This window comes from Hesperophylax consimilis, chromosome 30 (genome assembly GCF_061612785.1).
Source record: "Hesperophylax consimilis isolate HC1 chromosome 30, BYU_Hcon_1.0, whole genome shotgun sequence".
NCBI classification, from domain to species: domain Eukaryota; kingdom Metazoa; phylum Arthropoda; class Insecta; order Trichoptera; family Limnephilidae; genus Hesperophylax; species Hesperophylax consimilis.
Window position 1 is genome coordinate 2,827,846 of NC_142865.1, and position 22,455 is coordinate 2,850,300.

The 22,455-nt window shown below is 37.4% G+C and overlaps 1 protein-coding gene across 1 annotated transcript in view; it reads left to right on the forward strand.

Moving 5' to 3' along the window:
* Positions 1-22,378, forward strand: part of LOC149409519 (damage-control phosphatase 1-like) — a 36,390-nt gene extending 14,012 nt beyond the window's left edge. Inside the window, exons 3-10 of the mRNA XM_089649606.1 lie at positions 4,791-4,864; positions 6,810-6,959; positions 7,619-7,766; positions 9,208-9,484; positions 12,489-12,790; positions 18,024-18,201; positions 20,502-20,628; positions 21,850-22,378. Coding sequence (XP_089505732.1) covers positions 4,791-4,864; positions 6,810-6,959; positions 7,619-7,766; positions 9,208-9,484; positions 12,489-12,790; positions 18,024-18,201; positions 20,502-20,628; positions 21,850-21,901 — 1,308 coding nt within the window. The 3' untranslated portion in view covers positions 21,902-22,378. The remainder of the gene's footprint in view (positions 1-4,790; positions 4,865-6,809; positions 6,960-7,618; positions 7,767-9,207; positions 9,485-12,488; positions 12,791-18,023; positions 18,202-20,501; positions 20,629-21,849) is intronic.
* Positions 22,379-22,455: the final 77 nt, after the last annotated feature.

Consider the following 22,455-nt stretch of genomic DNA (forward strand, 5'->3'; position numbering starts at 1 on the left):
AAAGAAAGTGCACATCATTTCGAAAGAATTTATGTTAACGTACACAAATTATGGCGGAAGTGCTGCGATCATAATGTTGAAGCTCGTTGTCTCAATCCTCGGCTTCCTCCTGTGTCTCTGTCCAGGGACCGTTCAGAGTTCATCCACAACTCGCCGCATCATTTCTAAAAACTTGCTGCGTCATGCCCAAGGACGGTTGTGCGGAATTGCGAAGTCCTCGTTCCTCAAACAGATATGAACACAAAAAGAATTAGAATTAAAATTTATATGTACCTAGTATCTTAATTCATGTCTTCCTAGAGTCACGTCCACTCCTGAACTTTCTCCTTTTATGGATTCAGTATGAATAATCGCCTTCGGGCTTGCTCCTTTCAAGGCGCCCGCAGCGGGGAGCTGCGCTACTCGTTGTGAAATATAAATACAGTGGTACCTCGACGTACGAGTGCCCCAACATACGAGTTTTTGAGATACGAGCCGGCGAGCGAGTGATTTTTTGCTTTGAGTTACGAGTGAAATTCGAGATACGAGTTCATGGGTCTAGAGGTGGAAGAGAGAGACGTGAACGAACACACCCAGGAACTGACGACTGAGGAGATACAAGAGTTACAGTCACAGCAGCATACGGATGTTATGCAACAAATTGGTTTCGAGGAATCAGAGGAGGAGGTTATTTCTACAAGTGAGATAAAGGAGATCTTAGGAATGTGGGAGAGAGTTCCACAGTTCGTGGAAAAGAAACACCCAGAAAAAGTTGCAACAGGTCGTACATATGATATTTTTAATGACACTTGCCTAACTCATTTCCGGAACATTCTGAGAGGGAGGAAGAAACAAACCTCCTTGTACATGTTTTTTTCTAAACGGCCTACAGGTGAAAGCGAGAAAAATGTAGCGAAAAAGGCAAAGACCAGTAAGGATATCTAATTTATTTATTTACATTCTTTTTTTTGGTTTTGTACAATAAATATTTGTCATTTATAAATACGTTTTTATTATTCAAAACCATGTAACAAAAATAACTGGGGTGATATTTTGGGGGTTGGAACGGATTAATGGTAGTCTAATTGTTTTGTATGGGGAAATCTGCATCGATATACGAGTAATTCAAGATACGAGCAAGGTTGCGGAACGAATTAAACTCGTATGTCGAGGTACTAAAGAAAAGAAAAGTCTGTACTTAAGAAACATTGAATTTTATCTTAGTCCTCATTAGGATATCCTGTGCTGAGGCGGACCAGGTTTTAGAGGGTGTTCAATGACTCCTGTTATATTTTAACATCAAGGTTTACGAAGGGTATAGTAATAATGATCGGATTATTCTCGAGGGCGCTTAACCACTTAATTTATGCATTTAATCTATTCCTATCACTCAGACTTATAACTCATCTTCAGTAACTTCTATGATGATTAATTAACTATGTCGCTATGCGGTTGGGCAGCATTGTGAGGCGGGTTAAGGTAGGGGATGTAGGAAGGGATTTATTAATGCGAGTCTTGAAGAAGCCCGGATTATATGAAGGAGGAAAAACAGATGACGGTAGCACATTCAACATACGAGCTGGCCTACACAAAAATGAGTCGAAGAAACTTTCCGTTCTCATGAAGCTAACATCAACTTTGAAAGGGCGTTCCGCTTGTGTACGTCGAGTTTCACGCACGTACACCGGTGCACCGGGGATCCATGCTGCCGACTCCTTGGAGTAGGCTCCATTAAAATACCTGTAGAACAGACTCAACAATGTTAATCAGTTAACAATGGATTGTCAATCAGACGGACCGCCCTCGTTTGCACGCAATCAAATAAGTTTATCAACTGTTGTGGGGCATCAGCCCAGAGGTGGCTCCCAAATTCAATTGTTAGATTTGTATAGGGTCAGCAGCTGGCCACTATTGAATAATCTGCTAGTTCTATACAAGACGCCCAGTTTCTTGTGCGCCAGATTTACTTGGCTTCTATAGAGCCCCGATACTTGAGCCGGTCTGATATACTTACTCCAAGCATTTCAATGGAGTCTTTATTGGGGAGGGTGCTTCCATCAAATTGCACCTGACAGTCGTTGATCTTTTTGTAATTCCGGATAAAAAAAGCTATACACATTTCAAGACGCCACAACTCTCCGTTCGATAGTTTTAGCTGCTTTATACATACAGAAATTCTACTTATTACGAATATTGAATTCTTTTATAATAGGTTGACAATAACACTATCAGTATCTATTGTAAATTAATTTATTCTAATTCTAGAAATAACATTCACATAGTTTCTTATCAGTTAATTATTATTAATAGGGTCAATAAACTATCTTGGGATTAGCAAAGACATTTTCTTACCTTGTAACTTTTTAAATAACATGTAGATATTTCTAGAAACTTATGTAACAATGGAGAGATGAGGCCACCTGTGTGAACTCTTCCCTTGTGGGGACTTCAGGGAACCAAAGGGGATTGGAGAGGAGAGATTAGACCTGGGAAGACACATTGTGGAACCAGAAGACATAGCCACGTATCCAATGACAACCCTGGTGAACTTTATTAAAGGGACTGGGTTGTTGTTAAAGGATTGAGGTAAAATGGGAGATGAGACCACAATGGGCCTATGGCCTAAGTGCTCACGGGAACTACATGTAAACCGTCTCCGCTCTATAAATAAATAAATATGAAACAATAGTTGTCGTTAGAATTATTTTATATGCTTTAATTAAATCCTGCGGGTGGAACACTTCTCGCCCTTTGAAATGGTTGGACAGTTTTTTAATAAGCCCAGAAAAAAATAAAAACTGCTTTAAAGTTCAAAATCTCCCACTTACGAAACCATTTGCTGTTTTTATTGTATAATATGCTTTGCCATACACTTAATTTCTAGTTTTTTGGAAAATTATTGTAAAACATTTAAATACTTGTGCCTTAACTTGGTAAAATAATATACAATACACTTTTTGGTGATGTTTTTTCTTGCATAAATCAAAACACTGGTGTTAAGCGGGAATTTATACCTTATCGCCATCTATACAAGGAGTGTTATTGTTAGCGGTCCCATTCCAATAGTTACACGACTTGAGGCATCGCTTTAATGTTAAAATATAATCAATATACAGGGTTTTCCAATAAGAGGTGTTAGTTTAAATAGCCCGCTATTTCGGTAGATGTTACTTTTGAAGCTGTCATTTTTTGACATTTGACAAGTAGAGACTACGCCATTATATAAAAATGGAACGATACACGCTTCAACAACGCATTGAAATAATTAAAATTCACTTGAGTGAATCAAATGCAAATCATCTTGAGTGATGAGGCCTATTTCCACCTCTGTAGCTTTGTCAACAAGCAAAATTGTCGCATCTGGGGCTCGGAAAACCCTAGAGTTATTGTTGAAAAGCCTCTCTTTCCTCAACGTGTGACTGTTTGATGCGGTTTATGGTCCGGCGTAGTCATTGGACCTTACTTTTTCGAAAATGAGGCTGGAGCAACAGTTATGGTGAATGGATTGCGCTATCGAGAGATGATTAATGATTTTTTATGGCCGGAATTGGATGGTATTGATCTGGACAACGTTTACTTTCAACAAGACGGCTCTACATGCCACACAAGCAACGAAACCATTGATCTTTTACGATTGAATATCAATCAATATTATAAAAGTAAAATTTGACCATAACCTTAGATGGATACCTCACATCAAACAAATCACAAATAAACTTCTCAAAACAATACACATTTTCCTAAACATAAGAAACATATATAAAATAAAACAATTGAAAACAATATATTTTGCACTTTGCCAATCAATAATAGAATATGGAATTATTGCTTGGGGAGGAGCAACAAACTCGGCTATCAATTACATAGAAACCGCACAGAAAACGATCTTAAAGATAATACTAAAAAAACATAGACTGACTGATACAGACCAAATATTCAACAGCTGTGACGTACTAGATATACGCCAATTATACGTTAAAACACTACTAAACTACATTTTTGACAAAAAAAATAAATTTCAACATACACAAAATAACACTAACAGCCCAGTTAGACAACCGTACAAAGAAAATATAAAAACTCCGACAGTAAATTCAAGCTTTGGACAAAGACACTACTAATATAATGCTATAAAAGCTTTCAACAGTGTAAAATTTGAAATTAAAATTGAGGAAATTAAAAATAAATTCACACACAAAATTACAAAATGGATTAAAGAACAAAAAAGACAATATTACCAAAATGTCATAGCATAAAATAAAAACAAAACCTACACGTAACACACAAAACCAATATAAACACACATCTATTTTTGAAAATGCACACCTTGACACAGGAATGAATGCCCTGGTGAGATGTGCAGGTTATGTTTTTTTTTTATACTATTTTTTTAATAAATAAATAAATTTGGGGTCTCTAACTGATAATTAACAATTTTATATAAAAATATAAGATCAAAAAAATTTCTTCTGTCACTTAACTTCAAAAATTTCAATGTATGTAATAAAAAATCATAATATATTGATTCTAAAATTAATACACCATGCATTGTACTCTTTCAATTCAATGTATTAATGTGATTGGTGACCAAATTGTAGAGTTATGTTCTAGAATGCTACTAACGAGAGATGTGAATAGATTTTTCAACATGTGAATATTTTTTAAATCGTTGGAAATCTTTATTTTAAAACCCAACATTTTCACAGCCCTGTTAGCGATAGAAGTTATGCGAGATACAAAGCAGGGTTTCCGGTCAAAAATGATCCCGAATGAATGAAATGACTGATTATTGTTTGTTTTCTTGTTTCCAGCTTGCAAGGGAGGATGTGAAGCACGTGATTGCCTACCTGTCCAAACTCAAGAATGAAATTCAGACCAACAAAATGTAAGTCATGCACATTACTGAAAAAAAAGTTTAATTTGTAATTGTAGTTATTATAAAAGATGTTAAAAGACTTATCTGAAGGTTAAAACCTTGTGTCTCCCGAAGGGGGGTCATTAGGGTCCCCCATATGTCGCAAAGCTATAGTATCTCTTAATAATATTTTTGCCCTTTCCAGTAACACTCAGATATTACTTACTATATTTTTTTTACCTATCGTTTTAACTCTTCTTAATCCGGTAGTCAATACGTCATCCAGCATAACTCAAATATGTATTATTGTAGCCCTTTCCAGTAAAAAACACTCTTTACGAACGCAGTAATTTTCGGTTGATTTTCGGCTAGTTTTTTTAATGCAGTTGGATTACTGAATATGCCTAAATTATATGATGTAAAAAACACAATTCATATATCACACAAAACTCGTTTGGGGGATGTGTGTTACCCCCCTCAGATGCAGGAGGGTTAACCAGTGATTACTGACATTATTTTGAATAAAAAGGGATAATGAAATTTTGGTCTCCATTTTTTGACACTTGTCAGACATTTTTGTTGTTTGTTTTTGGGGTGTTATGCCGTGTTGCGCTAACTCCTTCTTTAGCCGACGTTTCGGACAGCGTTGCAGTGTCCATCATCAGTCCACATCTTCGGATCTACCGGATCTGCCCTGATGATGGACACTGCAACGCTGTCCGAAACGTCGGCTAAAGAAGGAGTTAGCGCAACACGGCATAACACCCCAAAAACAAACAACAAAAATGCTTTTGGCCGTGAAAATCTAAAAACTTACCTTGTCTGACATTTTTTGCTTTTTTTTATCAATTCTTTTGTTTTCAAAAAAAATTCACCTGAGACTAAAATGTCATCTATATTTTTGACTCCATATGACCTCAGGAATGACTGGTTTAAGCAAGTCAGGTAAGTCTTTTAACACCCTGTATAATCTTCCTAAACCTTCCTTATTTCCGCTTCCTTCAACCTCACAATATATCCTTAATTAGGGATGCCTTCGTTTCATATTTATATTATATTCAGAGAATTGTTTTTTTTCTTCTTTCTAATGTTGTAAAAAATATAGTTTAATGAAGACATAGGAAAAGATTTATTTATTTTATTGATACATGATTTAGAGAGTACATGTGGTTTTTTGTGATATTTCACCCTCCATGCTAGGGATGACCGTGTGTTATGGCGGGTGAATTTTACAGTTTGCGGACATAGAATCTATACATTACTATTGTGGCAAGGGCTTGTGTAGGGCTTGTAATTTACGGCGCCTTCCCTAACCGTAAATTGTGTTCAGGAGATGGGAGGTTGAAACGAGTGACTGCACAATTGATTTAGTTTATTCGTGAGGACGAATTTTATAATTTACGCAGAGCGCGGCGACTGTGGCAGAAAGAAGATAGTACTGGCGGTTGAATCGAACGCTAAAACGGGAATGAAGATTCCTCTTGTCATGCGCGCCTGCGTATAGCAACGGATTAATTTGCGTTAGTATGCCACATGTGGGGGGAAATAAAGTAGTCCCACACTATAATATGAAAAATTATGTATATGTAGTTAGTTTAGGTTGCAAGAAGAGGATGGAGAAGTTAGAGAATTATAAGAAGATGAAAAATTTGAGAAATTATTAGTAAATAGATCACACTAATTAATTATGTACATACTATACCGCTAAGTTAGGGAATAAGGATATATTATGTTTTGTCTGAAAGGTGATTAAATTGATAGAGTGTAGAATGAATGGGTATTGTAGTTGTAATGTATTCCGTGTGTAAGGATCCATTTCGTAATTTGTTTTTTTAAAGGAATGGGGTTGATTCTTTAGTTTTATTATATTTTCCAGCTAAATATACGTTCTTCACAATAAAAATAAGTTATATGAGGCCTAACCTAACCTAACTTAGAATATTATTAATATCATTTAATCTTCTTTCCCTTGAAGGTTGGAACCCATCACGGTCCAGTCTGAAGACACAGAGGAATGGAACGGGTTGATCAAGCGACTTGAGGATCCATATTACTTCACCTGCGTGTGGCTGTTCACAGAGTGCTACGTCTACAGGCGGATACGAGAGGCCTTCCAGCTCACCTCGTAAGTACTCAATCAGTCAATCAATCAACTCACCTCGTAAGTACTCAAACACGTAACTCACCTTATATGTACTCATTCAGTCAACCAAAGCAACTTACTTTGTAAGTACTCAATCAATCTACTCACCTTGTTAGTACTCAATCAATCTAACAATCAACTCACCTCGTAAGTACTCAAACAATTAACTCACCTTGTAGGTATCAACCAAAGAATCAACTCACCTCGTAAGTACTCAATCAATCAACTCACTTTATAAATACTCAATCATTCAACTCACCTTGTAAGTTCTCAATCAATCAACTCACCTCATAAGTACTCAATCAATCAACTCACCTCGTAAGTACTCAATCAATCAATTAAATTCTTCGCTGCACATCCACATATTAGAATCTTCTATTTGCTTATTACCTTAATAAACAAGGCAATGCGTACAGGAATATTGGTACAGCAGTATAAATTTCTTGTAAGGTACTTCAAGGGGCTGAAAAAAAACCCGTTATATAGTAAAACATTGCACATAAAATATATTATCTTAAATTACTTATATCGCACTCCCGCAATTAGACTGGCACATTTTATAACTGCCATTTATAAAATGTGCCAAAATGAGACTTGACAATAAGACTTAAAGAAGAAGCTAAAATGTTTTGGCCTTGCAGATCCCTCTCGACAATGGACCCTTTCCGCGTAGTGAAGGACTCCTCCTTCATGCACAGCATGATGGCCATGTGTATGGTGGCCAACCACATCACCAAGATGCTGTTGGACGACCGACACACTCTCGAGGACTTTCAGTTGATGCTCAGGGTATGTTGTAACTCATTTATGTAACACACTTCTTTCTGAGGAACGAGACTCCCATTCTAATAGCTCTGGTAAATCGGACTTCTCCATTCCCTACGGTCCTGCGCTGCTGTCGTTTAGGACACATATATTTCATACATAAACCCAATGTATCTCAAATACTACAGAGTAACAGCTTGTACTCACAAAAATGGGTGGTGCGCTAAAAACATTGTCAGTCAATCCCCTATGCCAGGTACAGAATACTAAAGTTTTTACCGACCTGTTGGAATTGTCCGTTTGCGAATTAGGAATTAAAGCGGTGCCATCTCGGCGCGACAAATAAATCTATTTTGTCTTTTGGTATTTCCGCCTCGCCGAAGAGTTCCGAGGCATTGTTGAGCGCCCATCTTCATTTCAAAATCAATTATCAATAGGTAATCCACTCCCACCACGTGACTTATGACAATTGATTTAAAGACCGAAAATACGAACAGATTGAATATAAGTTAATATTTTTATTGTATTGGTTGGTAATTATTATTTTTAGATTTACCTCCAACACTCCTTAGCGCTAGCCGCCACTGCTTGTACATGACCGTAATTTGCAGCATTCAGAGATTTACAAAATAAGGACCGAATCAGTTCAAAAAAGATTATCTTTATTTAGTTAGTTACCGTTTTTGAACCGATTGGATCCTTATGTATACGTAGAGATGGCAAAATTTCGTTTTAACTAAAAACGCGAAAAAATATTTATGGTTCGAAAATAGGGCATTTATAAGTTTTCTTTGCGTTTCAAGGCATTTGAAAGTGTTTCCAGTGATTTCTATTTCGCGAATTAACGCGAAAAACGTGATTTTGGCCGTATTTCAGCTAAATTATTCTATTTAGCGAAATAGGCGCGAATTTCCCGAAAATACCGGGTATTAAAATAATATGTGAGAATTTAAAAAAATAGAATATTTATTTACATTACGATTTTTTATAATTTTGTTACTATTTTATGTGAAAATATTTAATATTTTTGTACTGTAGGTTAAAATTGCTTTTTGACATTACACAAATTGTGCGAAATAAATGACGCCTATTGATGTTAATTGCAATCTGCTTTTGTTGCGTTTGTGTTCGACCCGTACTTAGAGTTTCCTTCCTTATTAATTTACATAATATTAAAATTAATTATTCATAATCTTTCACATGGAAATACTTGCAAATGAAGGTTAAACATATATTTTACCAAAAATACTTAAAATATGCACTAAAAACATTCAGAAAATGCATTTTTTTCTATTTTGCTACAAAACGCTAAATTATGCCTCAAAATGCTATAAAACGCTAAATTTCCAATTGTTAATGCTAAAAAATCTGAAAATTAATGCTAAATTTTGCCATCTCTATGTATACGTTATTGTAGCCCTTAATTTTGTATTACCCCCCTAATATAATTTATTTTTATTTTCAGTTAAACCTTTGGGGCAACAAGTGCGACCTATCGCTCTCCGTTGGCAAAGAAGTTAGCCAAGACACCAACCCCATCACCATGGTGGAGCTGCTCCGGAACAACATTATAGTGGACGACAGTGAGACGGTGTACGGCAACCTGAGCCGGATGCAGGCGGAGAGGGATCCGACTGCCAACAAGGGCGCGAGCCAGGTGGCGCTCGGCAACAAGAAGTCCAAGGAGAAGACGCCCAGCAAGGAGGCCACGCCTGAAAAGGATGGGAAAGAGGTCATTGTTGGTGAGTTTATCTGCAATTGGATAATAATAATACTTGTATAGCGCCGTTTTTGTGCAAAATCACCTCAAGGGCGCTGTACAAACTTATAATACATCTCTACAGTGATCGATGTTATTACTTAACTATTTATGGAGATAATATACAGTACAATACTTACCTGGTAGGTCACTTGAGATTAACACTTAACCTGTGGTGTCCCAGGAAATTCCAAGCTCAATTTCCAAAGGCTCAAATTCCAAAATCAAATGTCAAGTGTCCACTTAAATTTTTTTTGTGTCGCATTGTATAAGTATATGATCACAATTCTTCCAGATTTCGGTAGTTTATACAACTGTTGTTACTAATAATATTATTTTGTACAAGAAACCTGTAAATAAATAATGCTAAAAATATAATTATTCATTATGACGTAAAAATTTTGACATTTCTTACGAAGTTAATTTTCATCACTTTTCTTGGGTGAAATATTATAAAAATTACATCAAAATAATGTAGATAAAACTATCTTTCTGATGATACCTCAAATCTATTATTTCCACAATCAATTTATATCAAAAATAATGAAAGAAGACGCTTTGACACTAAAAACGCTGTAAATATTTCGTTGGCATTCCACAGAAAAATTCTTTGTAAAAAATCTAAAAGTTAGAAGTCATTCCGGTATTTGCTGCGTAAAGAACGAGAATAGCCCAAGCGATTGTGACCTTGTTCTTCATACAAATTCCTTATACATAAGGGTCAAAATCGCATATAATTTTTTTTTTTTTTTTTAATTCGTAGATAATGTGCCGCACTCACATATGCGGTCCCGGGATATGACGGGATATTAACATTATATAATTGTTTGTTAGCGAAATTTAGATATAGGATTTAGGACATAATTGGAAAATTGAATATAACTGGACTTTTTCTTAGGAATGGTATATTTAATTTAAGGGTATGACAGCTTAAAAAGGTAAGTTTTTAGTTTAGACCTGAATTCTGTTGGACTTGTTATGGATCTTAGTTCCGGAGGAAGTTTATTCCAAGCCTTCGGCCCAGATACTCCGAAAGCGCAATCACCAAACTTAGTATTTGGCTTGCGCATAGGTTCTATCAGTCTGCCTACAGCTGCTGATGTTGCTGATCTAAGAGTTGACTGCCTCAGACCAGTGTTTTCCGGGACACATAGTTCAGAGATGTAGGGTAGGGCTATTTCATTGATGGATTTAAACAACATTCAGCACAGTTTGTACTGGATTCCTTCAGGGCACTTGAGCCAGTGAAGGTTACGAAGGTGTTCTGAAATGTGGGAATATTTTGAAACCCCGGTTATGAGCCGTGCTGCTGCATTAAACACTGATTGAAGTTTGTCAATTTGATATTTTGGAAGGCTGGCATAAATGCCGTTGCAGTAATCGAGACGTGAGACTACGTAAGAGTTGATAAGTAGTTTTGTTGCTTCTGTGGGAAGGTTTTTTCGGACAGACTTGAGTTGTCTTAGGTGAAAAAAAACGGTGCTTACAGTCCTATTTATTTGACTTAAATGAAAAGTCTGAATCTAAATTGACACCGAGAAGTTTGACTGTTTTTTTTGGGATGATATCGCTGCCGGAAATAGTAATAGGTGTCAATGTAGCAAAATATCCATTGAAAAGGACGGGTTGGAGGTCATTGTCGGTGAATTCATGCGCAGTTGGATATTTGCTAACGTGGCAAAAATAACCATTGGAAAGGACGGGTTGGAGGTAATTGTTGCGGAGTTCATATGCATTTGGGTAATGAAGCCCATATAGAAGCCCTGAGTAAATCTGGCTTCCAAGAAACTGGGCGTCTTGTATAAGGCTAGCGAATTCTTTAATAGTGAACAGCTACTAACTCAAGTTCGTCCTACAATTGAATTTGGGAGCCATCTCTGGGCTGGAGCCCCAAAACACCTGATAAACCTACTTGATTCTGTGCAAAGGAAGGCGGTTTGTCTGATTGACAATCCATTGTTAACAGCCATCTCTAATGCACAGACGCTAGGTTTTACAGGTATTTCAATGAATCCTGCTCGAAGAAGCTAGCAGTATTGATCCCCTATGCACCGGCGCATATACACTAAACTCAAGGTATTGAGGGCAACGATCGGGCTGACGAACTAGCAAGGAAAGGGGCGAAAGCACCACTTGTAGGATCCGAGCCGGCCGTAGGAGTAGCAGCTTGCCACACTAAATTACATATTGACAGGTGGGTAAAATCCCAGCACCGCAAAGAATGGGAGAGGGCACCTGGAATGAGACAAACCAAAGGACCAGACCCTAGACGAACCAAGAAACTACTCTATATGGACAGAAACTCACTGTGGGAACTGATAGTACTACTAACGGGATACTGCCATCTCAGGAGACAGATATTGGGAGTGGAAAACACCAATAGATGCAGGAGATGTGAAGAGTATGAAGAGACTCCAGTTCTCCTATGGTGCCAATGTCCTGCCCTGGTGGGAACTAGGCTCTGATACCTGGGGAGACATACAGTAGAACCAGAAGCCATAGCCACATATCCAATGACAACCCTGGTGAACTTTATTAAAGGGAATGGGTTGTTGTTAAAGGATTGAGGTAAAATGGGAGATAGCACAATGGACCTATGGCCTAAGTGCTTACGGGAACTACGTGTAAACCGTCTCCGCTAAAAAAAAAATAAAAATACACTAAACTCGACGGACATAAGCAGAACACTCGTTCACAGTTGATGCTGGATTCATGAGAACAAGTCTTTTCTTGCACTTGTTTTTGTGTAAGTCGGCTCGCATGTAGAACGAGCTACCAGCATCTGATTTTCCACCTTCATATAATCCGGGCCTCTTCAAAATCCGCATTAATAAATCCCTTCCAAGACCCCTTACCTTAACCCACCTTACAACGCTGCCCAATCGGGTAAAGCCTGAATAATGCTTCCGGCAACGCCAGGGACTTCAACTATTATATACGTAATATTTCATGTATCTTTTATTAACGAATTTATTTCCACTTTCCAGACATAGTATGCGACAATTCAGGCTACGAGCTCTTTATGGACTTCTGCTTTGCCGACTATCTCATCACGAAAAAACTGGCAACGCACATCCGCTTCCACGTGAAGCAGATCCCCTGGTTTGTGTCGGACGCCTCCATCCGCGATGTCCAGTGGGCCGTGTCCAGTGCTTCCACCGCCAGCTTCAGCCAGGACATGAACGTGGCGGACGACAGCGCGACCATGCAGACGCTCAACTCGCAGAACCTGATGTATCTGGGCAACAAGTGGCAGGGATATCTGAAGAGTAACATCTGGTCTTGTAAGGTGAGAGAATATTATTTCGTTATTAATGACTAAGGTCCTTCATCCACAGGGATACGCAAGTATCCGATATTCTTGTAGTGTACGCACGTCACAAACAACTTGTCGCGCACAGTTCGTACACATCGCGAGATCACGAGAACCATGTTGTCACCGTTCATAGTTGAAACAGTGGCTGTAGTTGTCATTCTTTGTTGACTGCTTTGTTCCTAGCATAAGGATTTTTACTAAATGTGTGACGCAAGTGACGCCGTGAAAGTGTCGACGACGTAACTCGGAACAACCTCGTCAGGCTAATCACGGGCGACTGGCATTCTGATGTGCAGTAGTCATAAAGCTGAATATTCACAAAATTAAAAACTATATTTTTTCTAGAAATTCAATTGGAATATTTTAAGCAGACACACAACAAAACCAACCGAGATTTTTTTTATTTTAGTTTATTTAGGAAACACACAGTTTTACAAAAAAAATAGTTAAACATAAAATATAGAACATGATTTAACCTCTCAGACAAAGACTTTTATCTACTATGTGTTCCTTTGAGAACTGTCAAAACGTGATAATTTTTGTGTTATTTACGAGTTTTGCTAAAAGCTTCATAACTCACGTTTTGGTAAACGTAGCCTCATTCTAAAAAATGTTTTGGAAAGATTATGAAATCAACTATCGCATTGTGTTGTAATACGTAAATATTTGCGTTTCTAAATATACATTTTATGAAAACGTCAAAAAAATGTAAAAATCGCTTACAATTATTTCAAAGCTTTGAAAAATGTACTTTTTTCTGAGTATCATAAAGAAATAACACTTTATATATTGAAGAAATATAATTAGAAACTATTAGTCACCTCAAAATATTAACCGTTCAAACTAAAATATTTTTAATAAATTATTTAGAAACGCAATAAATTATGAACGAACAAGATGACAGATTCAATCGGCTTAGATAATGCAACTCTACGTTCCATAGATATTCTTGAATACAGACGCGTAGCGTTATTCATTATCGATACTCTGTTTTTTAAATCATGGCAATCCGTATACTAGTGATGGAAATAAATCGATTTTTGTAAAATCTCGCGCGTTTACGTGAAAAGACGTTCTAATGTCTTGACCGCTATTATCATATTTACGTCTTTTGACGTTCTAATGTTCTGAGTGGTTAAACCAGTTAAGTTCCATTTATAATATTTATAAAAGCTATAAATTAATTAAAAGTAATAAAGTACATAGTGTGTGTGAAAAATTATTAAAAAGAGAACACTAAGGACGGGTTGTTTCGGAGAATCTGAACAATTCATCAAATTTCAACGTTCATTTTCAAGTTCCGTGAAAGATTTTTTCAAGTTCTGTTTTTATTTCAGTTTTGTCAAGCAACTAGCCTACAATGATATAAAAGCAGAACTTGAATAAGTCTTTCACAGAACCCGAAAATGAACGTTGAAATTTGATGAATTGTTCAAATTTTCCGAAACAACCCGTCCTTAACAATACAGAAGTAATATTTTTAACTTAGGTACTTAGTAAGGTTAATTTGATTTTAAACGATTTAAGGGTACAGTGGGAAATGTCAATATCGCTTAAGGCATTATAAGATTTGCAGATACGCCCGAGCAAGGAGTTTTGTGCGTATTTCGATTTGAAATGTTGTATATAAAATAAGGTATTTGATCTGGTATTGCGTTCAGGACAATGAAATGTAATCCTTTCTAACAGGGCTGGGGAGTCAATAAGGCAGTTCACAATTTTGTACATAAACAGTACGTCAAAAATTTTTCTTCGTTTTTAAAGAGTAATAGGATTACATTGATGATTTTCAAAACGATACGACAGGTGTTTCAGGAATTTTGTTTGAATATTTTCAATTCGGTTAATATAAGTTTGGTATTGTGGATTCCAAATGACAGATGCAAATTCGAGATGAGATCTTACGTATGCCATATAAAGTAGTTCAAGTGTAAAAGGTTTATTGAATGGTTTTGTGATTCGTAGAATGAAGCCCATTTGTTTGTAGGCTTTTTCTTAAATGTTTTCAATATAACTAACTAACTAACTAACCATCACGCCGTTTCCCCGCAGGGGTAGGCAGAGAGGACGGACCGCCAAACAACTCGGTCTTGGCACACACTCCTTGCCTCATTCACATTCATACATCGTCTCATACATACTCTTCTATTGTTCTGACTCTTGACATGGCCCGATTCAAGTATCTGATTCACTTGGTCATGCCATGTCTTCCTCGGGCGTCCCCGACTTCTGCTACCATTCACATTTGCATCGTATATTCTCCTTACACTCCTTTCTTCGCTCATTCGCTCTACATGCCCAAACCATCTAAGCGTCCCTTTCTTGATCTTACTCATTACGCTTACATCAGCCTTGCACTCTTTGCGGATATCCACATTCCTCACACGATCATACATGGTTTTACCACACATACGCCTCAGGGATCTCATTTCAACAGCATTCAATCTACTTTCATCCTTTCTTTGCCAGTTCCATGCCTCACTTCCATACATCAGGGTAGGTACCAGCACTCCATTGTGGACTGCTAACTTCGCTTCTTTGGACAATTTTTTGTTAGCGCCAACTGCGTTCAGTCCTCCATTAATGGAGTTACCTGCATTTACTCTTCTTTCATTATCTCTGTCAGCCTTCCCATCTCTCGTAAACATGCTTCCTAAATACACAAATTCATCCACCTGCTCCAAGTATTCCTCATTCACAGCTATATTGCACACTGTTTTCGTACTTTCTCTTTCAAACACCATTACATTATGATCTTTAAAAAGTATTTTAGAGTCAAGTAATACTCCAAGGTCTCTGATTTTTTCTACGGAGAAATCAGTAGTTGGGTGACTTCAGACAGAGATATGGCGTTCGCAAGACAATGCAAGCTCGGTGATCTGCTTCATCCCACCTGGTTCTCTTCACACCTGTCGACCTTGATATTAGATCTATATTAGTGATGCAACAGAGCTCTGCTTCCGCTTCCACTTCTGCAGAAGTTCCGCAAGTTTTTCACTTCCGCTTCCGTTTCTGGTTCCGCAAACTTTATAACAGAACTCTAAACGGAGAATACAGCGAGGAGCGCGGAGGCGGGGGGCGCGGGGACAACTGGACAGGGGGCGGGACACAAACGATACAAACGTGTCGCAACGAGTTTGTTTGTTTATAGTTTATGTATTTTGGCAACACTGGGTTTATTTATGATTCTGCATTCTGCGCATCACCGCACCATACACTATCGCGACTTATTTGGATCCGCGATATAAATCTCATTTTTTTACCAGCATCATTTCAGAGCAGGTTGAATCTAAATTACTTAATGCAACGATTATGATTAACAATATTACATTTAGAACCAGACAACCCAATTCCATGCAAGATGATGACCGTGTACCTTCCCCCAAAAGAAGCCGAACTCAATTTGCGAATGAAGATGAAGATATCGAAGTGCAGCCTTCTACTTCAAAATCATCATCATCATTACAAATATTGGAATCGATGTTAAGTGTAAATGAAGACCAGAATGAGAACTCTTCTACAACTGACGATGGTGACAATTTATATTTAGAGATACAGTCACATGTTCGTGAGTACAAGAAAGAGAAGAGACTACCTCTCAATGAGGATCCCCTTATGTGGTGGAAAGTAAATGCGCACAAATACTGTTGCCAGTAGTTCGCCAATACTTATCAGCTCCCCCCAGCAGTGTAGCCAGTGAGCAATTATTTAGTGCAGCTGGTTTAATATATGAAGAACACCGAAACAGACTCAAAGGTGAAAAAGCAGCCAAATTAATTTTTATAAAATATAATTTACCACTGTTTAATTTGGAGTACTAAAAGTACAAAATACAAATTTAATTAAACAAATCTTAAAAAATAAAATTGTGCTTTTTCTTCATAGTATTAACACTTCCGCTTCCGCTAAGATTTACTTTTGACATCTGTTTCCGTTTCTGCTTCCGTTAAGACACTTCCGTTGCATCACTAATCTATATCCTTGGCAAAATATGGACTCCATATTTGGGAAGCATATTCCAGGAGAGGTTGCATATATGTTTTGTATATTTTTAACATCATGTCCGGTTTTAGATCTAAGAAGATTTTCCTGATCAGGGACGGGTTATTTCATGGAATTTGAACAATTCATCAAATTTCATAGTTGATTTGCAAGTTTCGTGAAATCTATTCAATTTTAAAAAAATTATTACTGTGACTATTTAAACATTGTACATACAAAATACAATGTTAAATATATGTATAGTAAATTTTATTTCTTAGTCCTCCTCACTAGGGTGACCTGTGCTGAGGCGGACTAAAGTTATTCATTTCTGTTTTATTAGTTTTCTATGTCATTTTTAATGTTTTGTTCAGAGTTTTTTCATTAATCTCGTTCAGCCAGATTTTTATTCTTAATTTGTAATCATTCAAATTTTCTATTCGCTTTGTATCAGGGGGAAGGATGTTGTGGAGTTTCGTCGCAAAATAAATATAATTTATTTATCCGAATGTGGTTTTATGACCTGAAATATTTTTTATGTCATTGTGATTTGACCTTGTTTGATGAATACGCGGTATTGTAGAGGATTCAGATTTTTGAATAGTTTCAATAATATATTTTTAGCATATATTTGTTGTACATTTGGTACATCAAAACTATTGAAAATTTCTATCGAAGGCGTTCTTGTGGGTACTTTCAGTATGGTCTTTATGATTCCTTTTTGAATTGTGTTTAGGTTATATTATATCATTATTGGCCAGTTGCTCCACAAAAATGAAATCACAACAGGACTTGAAAAATTTGACAAATTGTTCAAATTCTGTAAAACAACCCATTTTAAATATGTTGTTGAATTTGGTCTTTTGACAATCCCAGAAATATATTTTTGTTGTACGTTTGTTCTATATACTTGGAACGTCGAACTGTTTAAAGATTTCTGGTGTTGATGTCCTTATGGGAGTCTTTATGATGGATATCTCAGTTATATTTAATCGTTTTATTTGATTTGATTCTACAGAGCCCCGTTCCAATATTCCATACTCCATATTATATTCATATTCCATATATTCAATATTCCATATTCCATATCCCATATTCAATATTCCATATTCAATATCCCATATTCAATATTCCATATTCAATATTCCATATTCAATATTCCATATCTAGTTGAATTGAATAATAATTATTAGTTCCGTCATTAATGAAAGTGTTGTAATTCCAGGATGACCACTTCTGGACCACCCCTCACGAGTTCTATAAGATGCCCTCCATCGACAAGGAGCTGTACACCAAGCTGGGAGAGGCGGCCATGGTGTTCTTCAAAGGAGACCTCAACTACCGCAAGCTCATGGGCGAGATGAACTGGCCGCCCACCACGCCCTTTGAGGTGGCTCTCAGAGGTAACACCACGTCACATCATGGCATCTCAAAATCTTTAGGCAGGCATTTTAACAAAAATGTCATCATACTGCCGAGAAAGTAGTCACAGAGATAGGGTTGTATGTGACATCATTGTTCCAGTATCTTCTGTCTTTCACGTTTTCAAAGCATGTGAAAACAAAGATTGTCGATGACATACGTAAATCCTCTCTCTGGGACTATTATAAGCAGTTTGATTATTTTCTATCAACTTAGTTGTTGGGGACGAAAAAGCACCGTCGCACCGCGGAATTGATAGGAGTGGAAAGTTCGGATATGCCGACTTACCTTTTCTATTCTTCCACGGTTTTCTATCCTTCTTTGCGCTGGTTCATAAACAAATCACAAATTTCACCACAATGCGCGAGCTCACGATGGCTTTAATTTTCGACACGGTCGATAAAGGGGGCTCCGTAATCAAACGATGTTGACAGGACGATTATTTCAACTCAACTAAAGTTCAACTAAGTCGGCATAGGAGGTAGGAGTTGGGTCGATGGGCAACAATAATTTTACAAAGGAGATCAAAAGGAAAGGTGTAGGTAGCACGATGCTAGGTGCCAACAATAGTAGAAAGTCACAAGGATGGGCAAACGATAAGTGGACAGGCAAGATAAAAGATTAGCAACCGGGCACGTAATCAACTAAGAAGAAGGCAACAAAGATGAGATAAGCGGGTTACCTACTCAACGACGAAGAAGACTACCAAGAGTGGTATGTTATCTAGTGGACGAGCGAGTAGAATAGGCTGTCAAACACCGAATCAACCAGAATGATAGCCGCAACGGTGTGCCATCCATTGGCCGAACAAGGTGAAATAGGCTTCTGAATACCGAGTCAACCGAGACGTCATCAAGAACGATATTATGTTATCCATGGGATATACAAAAGATATGCTACAGGTGTAGCGGACATTTTTGAAGTGAAACTTCTTTACGCGCGTTATGCAATTTCGAGGACCGGAGTAAAACCAACTCATGACCGTCATCAAAAACCGTGATCATTTCGCTAAAGGAGCCTAGCCAATATTATATACCTACTTTCGGTCACTCTCCAAACTCAGCTTCGCGGTCTAGAGGCAAAGCGCCCGATTGTCGTCGTGAAGAACCGAGGTTTGATCCCCGCTTTAACTAATTTTTTTTTCTTCTTTTTGTGAATTTTTTATTAATAATTTTTTTTAAAGTGATAAAATGCTCTCGTGCTGCGACTTTGAGATATTTTGACTATATGATATTTTGGTCGAATACTTAATAACCGCGGTCTAGAGGCAGAGCGTTCGACACTCGTTATGCAGGACCCGGGTTCGAATCCCATATTTTTATAACTTTTAATTTTTTTTTTATCAACGATTTGTAATAATGTAGTAAAAAATTAGATAAATTTGTTAATTTAAATTTAATTTACTTTACGGTACCTTTATGATATTTTGGTCGAAATATAGCTTACAAATTTTGATTAATTATTTTTATTTTGAATCATTAAAATTACTAATCAAGGCCGATAACGCCGCGTTGCGCGAAATATCTTTCCTCGCGGTCTAGAGGCAGAGCGTTCGACACTCGTTATGCAGGACCCGGGTTCGAATCCCATATTTTTATAACTTTTAATTTTTTTTTTATCACATGCTACTTATAAATATGTCAATAGACAGAAAAAAAGAGAGAATGAAATGAAAAGAGAGAGAGAAGAATACTAAAAGTTTCACTTCCGTCGTGCGTAGGCTTGCCACACACTCTATTTTTTTTTTAAATGTGCTCTGCGGTTTGAACTTGTCCACATTTACGCTGAGTCCTGAAGATCCCACGAGTGCATCGTTGACTTACAGCGGTTTTAATAGGACCGGATGCGGTCAATGTTTTCCAAGCTTTCCTGATTTCCTGATTCACCTGATTTACTGATTATGCCTTCCTTGGGCGTCCCCGACTTCTGCTACCATTCGCATTTGCGTCATATATTCTCCTCACATTCCTTTCTTCGCACATTCACTCTACATGCCCAAACCATTCTAGTTTTCTTCTTTATTCTATGACTAGCTGTACCCGCAGGTAGAGAAACAATAGAACATTTTTACTTTTACCTCCAACAGATAGCCCTGTTTTTCAATAAAAATTTTATATACCAATATTATAAAAAATTTACGTTGCAATAGCAATAAAAAATTTTCCTCACATAATTTGCACAAAAATTGGTGTGTTGTCATCGTAATGTTTTTTTTTAGTGTTTTGTCAAACTATACGTACTTAAATATTCAGTAATAAATTGTATGTTTTCCTCTATTTAGACTTCTTCCCGTGTCCGCTGGTGGCCGTGAGGACGGTGAAAGCTGACCTGATCTCTGGTCTCCCGCCGGGAGTGCAGGAGAAGCTCAATAAGCTGGACGAGAAGTGGATGGAGAAGGGAGACTACGGGTGAGACCATATTATATCTGACGCTGCGCCCCCCGGCATCCTTGTCGTGTGCTTCTTCAGCGGCACTCAATCTGGCATTCTCAATTTACGACCAAGTCACCTCAATGAGGTGTCCTATCCTGAAGATATAAATCGGCTGCAAATTTCGATTTACGCATAAATATATTGTATTTAAGTCGAATATCTGAATTTAAAGGGCCGGCCGGGACGGTAATCGGCCACGAATATTTGATTTATGCTAAAATAAGTGGTATTTTTACGAATTTACTTTGAATATCTGAACTTAAAGAGCCGACCGCAGCGGTAAGTGCTGCGAAAATTCGATTTACATGGGAATAATTCGTACTATTACGAATTACTCTGAAGATACCACCCGAAGAATTTGAAGGGACGGCCGAGGAACTCAATTTTTGTCGACTTTAAAAAAAATAAAATTATGATAATTTATTTGTTGATTCGAAATTTGATTTTTGATGTCCCGTGGTTATCGAATCAACGAAATTCTACTGTAATATTAATTGAAAACTAAAAATAAGTCATCAAAATGTTGATCTTTGCGACTGGCCGAAAGGCATGTGACATCACGGTACATGTGCGGCTTTACTGCTGTACTGCCATTGGAATTGTATTGAATCATATGACGTCATGGAACACCATTGTGTACGCACACGTTTTACCCATGTTCACTTTAAAATCACATAACCTTGTCATTTTTGGAAATTTTGAAAAACTAATTTTATTGTTGTTTTTAAGTCTTTATTATAATACCCCGCTATGATTCGCTATTGCTAATATCTTACTCGGGAGTCTCCGATTTCTTTCAGCATTCACTATTGTATACCGCAATGTGACTGTTAAAAAACTACATTACATTGATTTTAATTCGACTCCGTATCTCAATCTGGTGCAGAGATATTGCGTTAAGTATTCCTCGGGCGTCCCTGACTTCTTCTACCTTTCAAACCACTCTCTAAACACTCCTTGCACTAATAAGTACAGACTTAGAAATTTTCACTTTAGAAACACAAACATACGCTGGCTGAATTAAGATTTGAATAAAATTTTAAAATTAAGAGACAACCTCATTGCGACTTTTCTGTGAAGTGCAGCAGGGATCTTGTATCGTCGAGCTTCTCATTCGAATCCATTTGAACCTGCCAGTGAACTGTCATGCACTTTAATCAAAAAGATTATAATCTAATGTTATTATTTTATTTTCAGAGTAATCCAGTTCTGCAGCAGGAAGATTGTTCTAGCTCATGAGGTGGTATAACCTCCCCTCCCACTTAGTGGTCTCCTTCGCTTAGCCTACGCCTATGCCATATTCCACCAACTGTGTCCATTCCCCCCACCAAATCTATCCTCAGTCTATTTTTCTTGCCAATGACTGAATCCACTTCCTTTAAGCTTCATCCATCCACTATTACCCCAAAATGAGTCCTAGTTCCTCCTAATTGAATTTTTTCCCCCCTGACCGTATTAATTCCCCCCCCTCCACTGGCTGTCTTAATGTCCCCACTGTCTCCCCCTTACTGTATTCATTCCCCCTGACTATATATATATCCCATATTATAAAGAAGAACATTGATGCATTTCCGTACAGATTTAAATGGAAAGCAATGTTGCTACTGACTTAGTTTCTTTTGGTTCTAGCCCATTTAGCACGAGCTCTGTCTCTCTCTGGTTTTTAACAGAAATTAAACAATTCATTGAATTTCAAAGTTTTGTGAAAGTACAATTCAAGTTCTGGTGGAGACTTTTGGATCACAAAACAGGCCCACATTGCATTTCTTGTTCTTCTTTATTCCACACTGTATCCATTCCCTC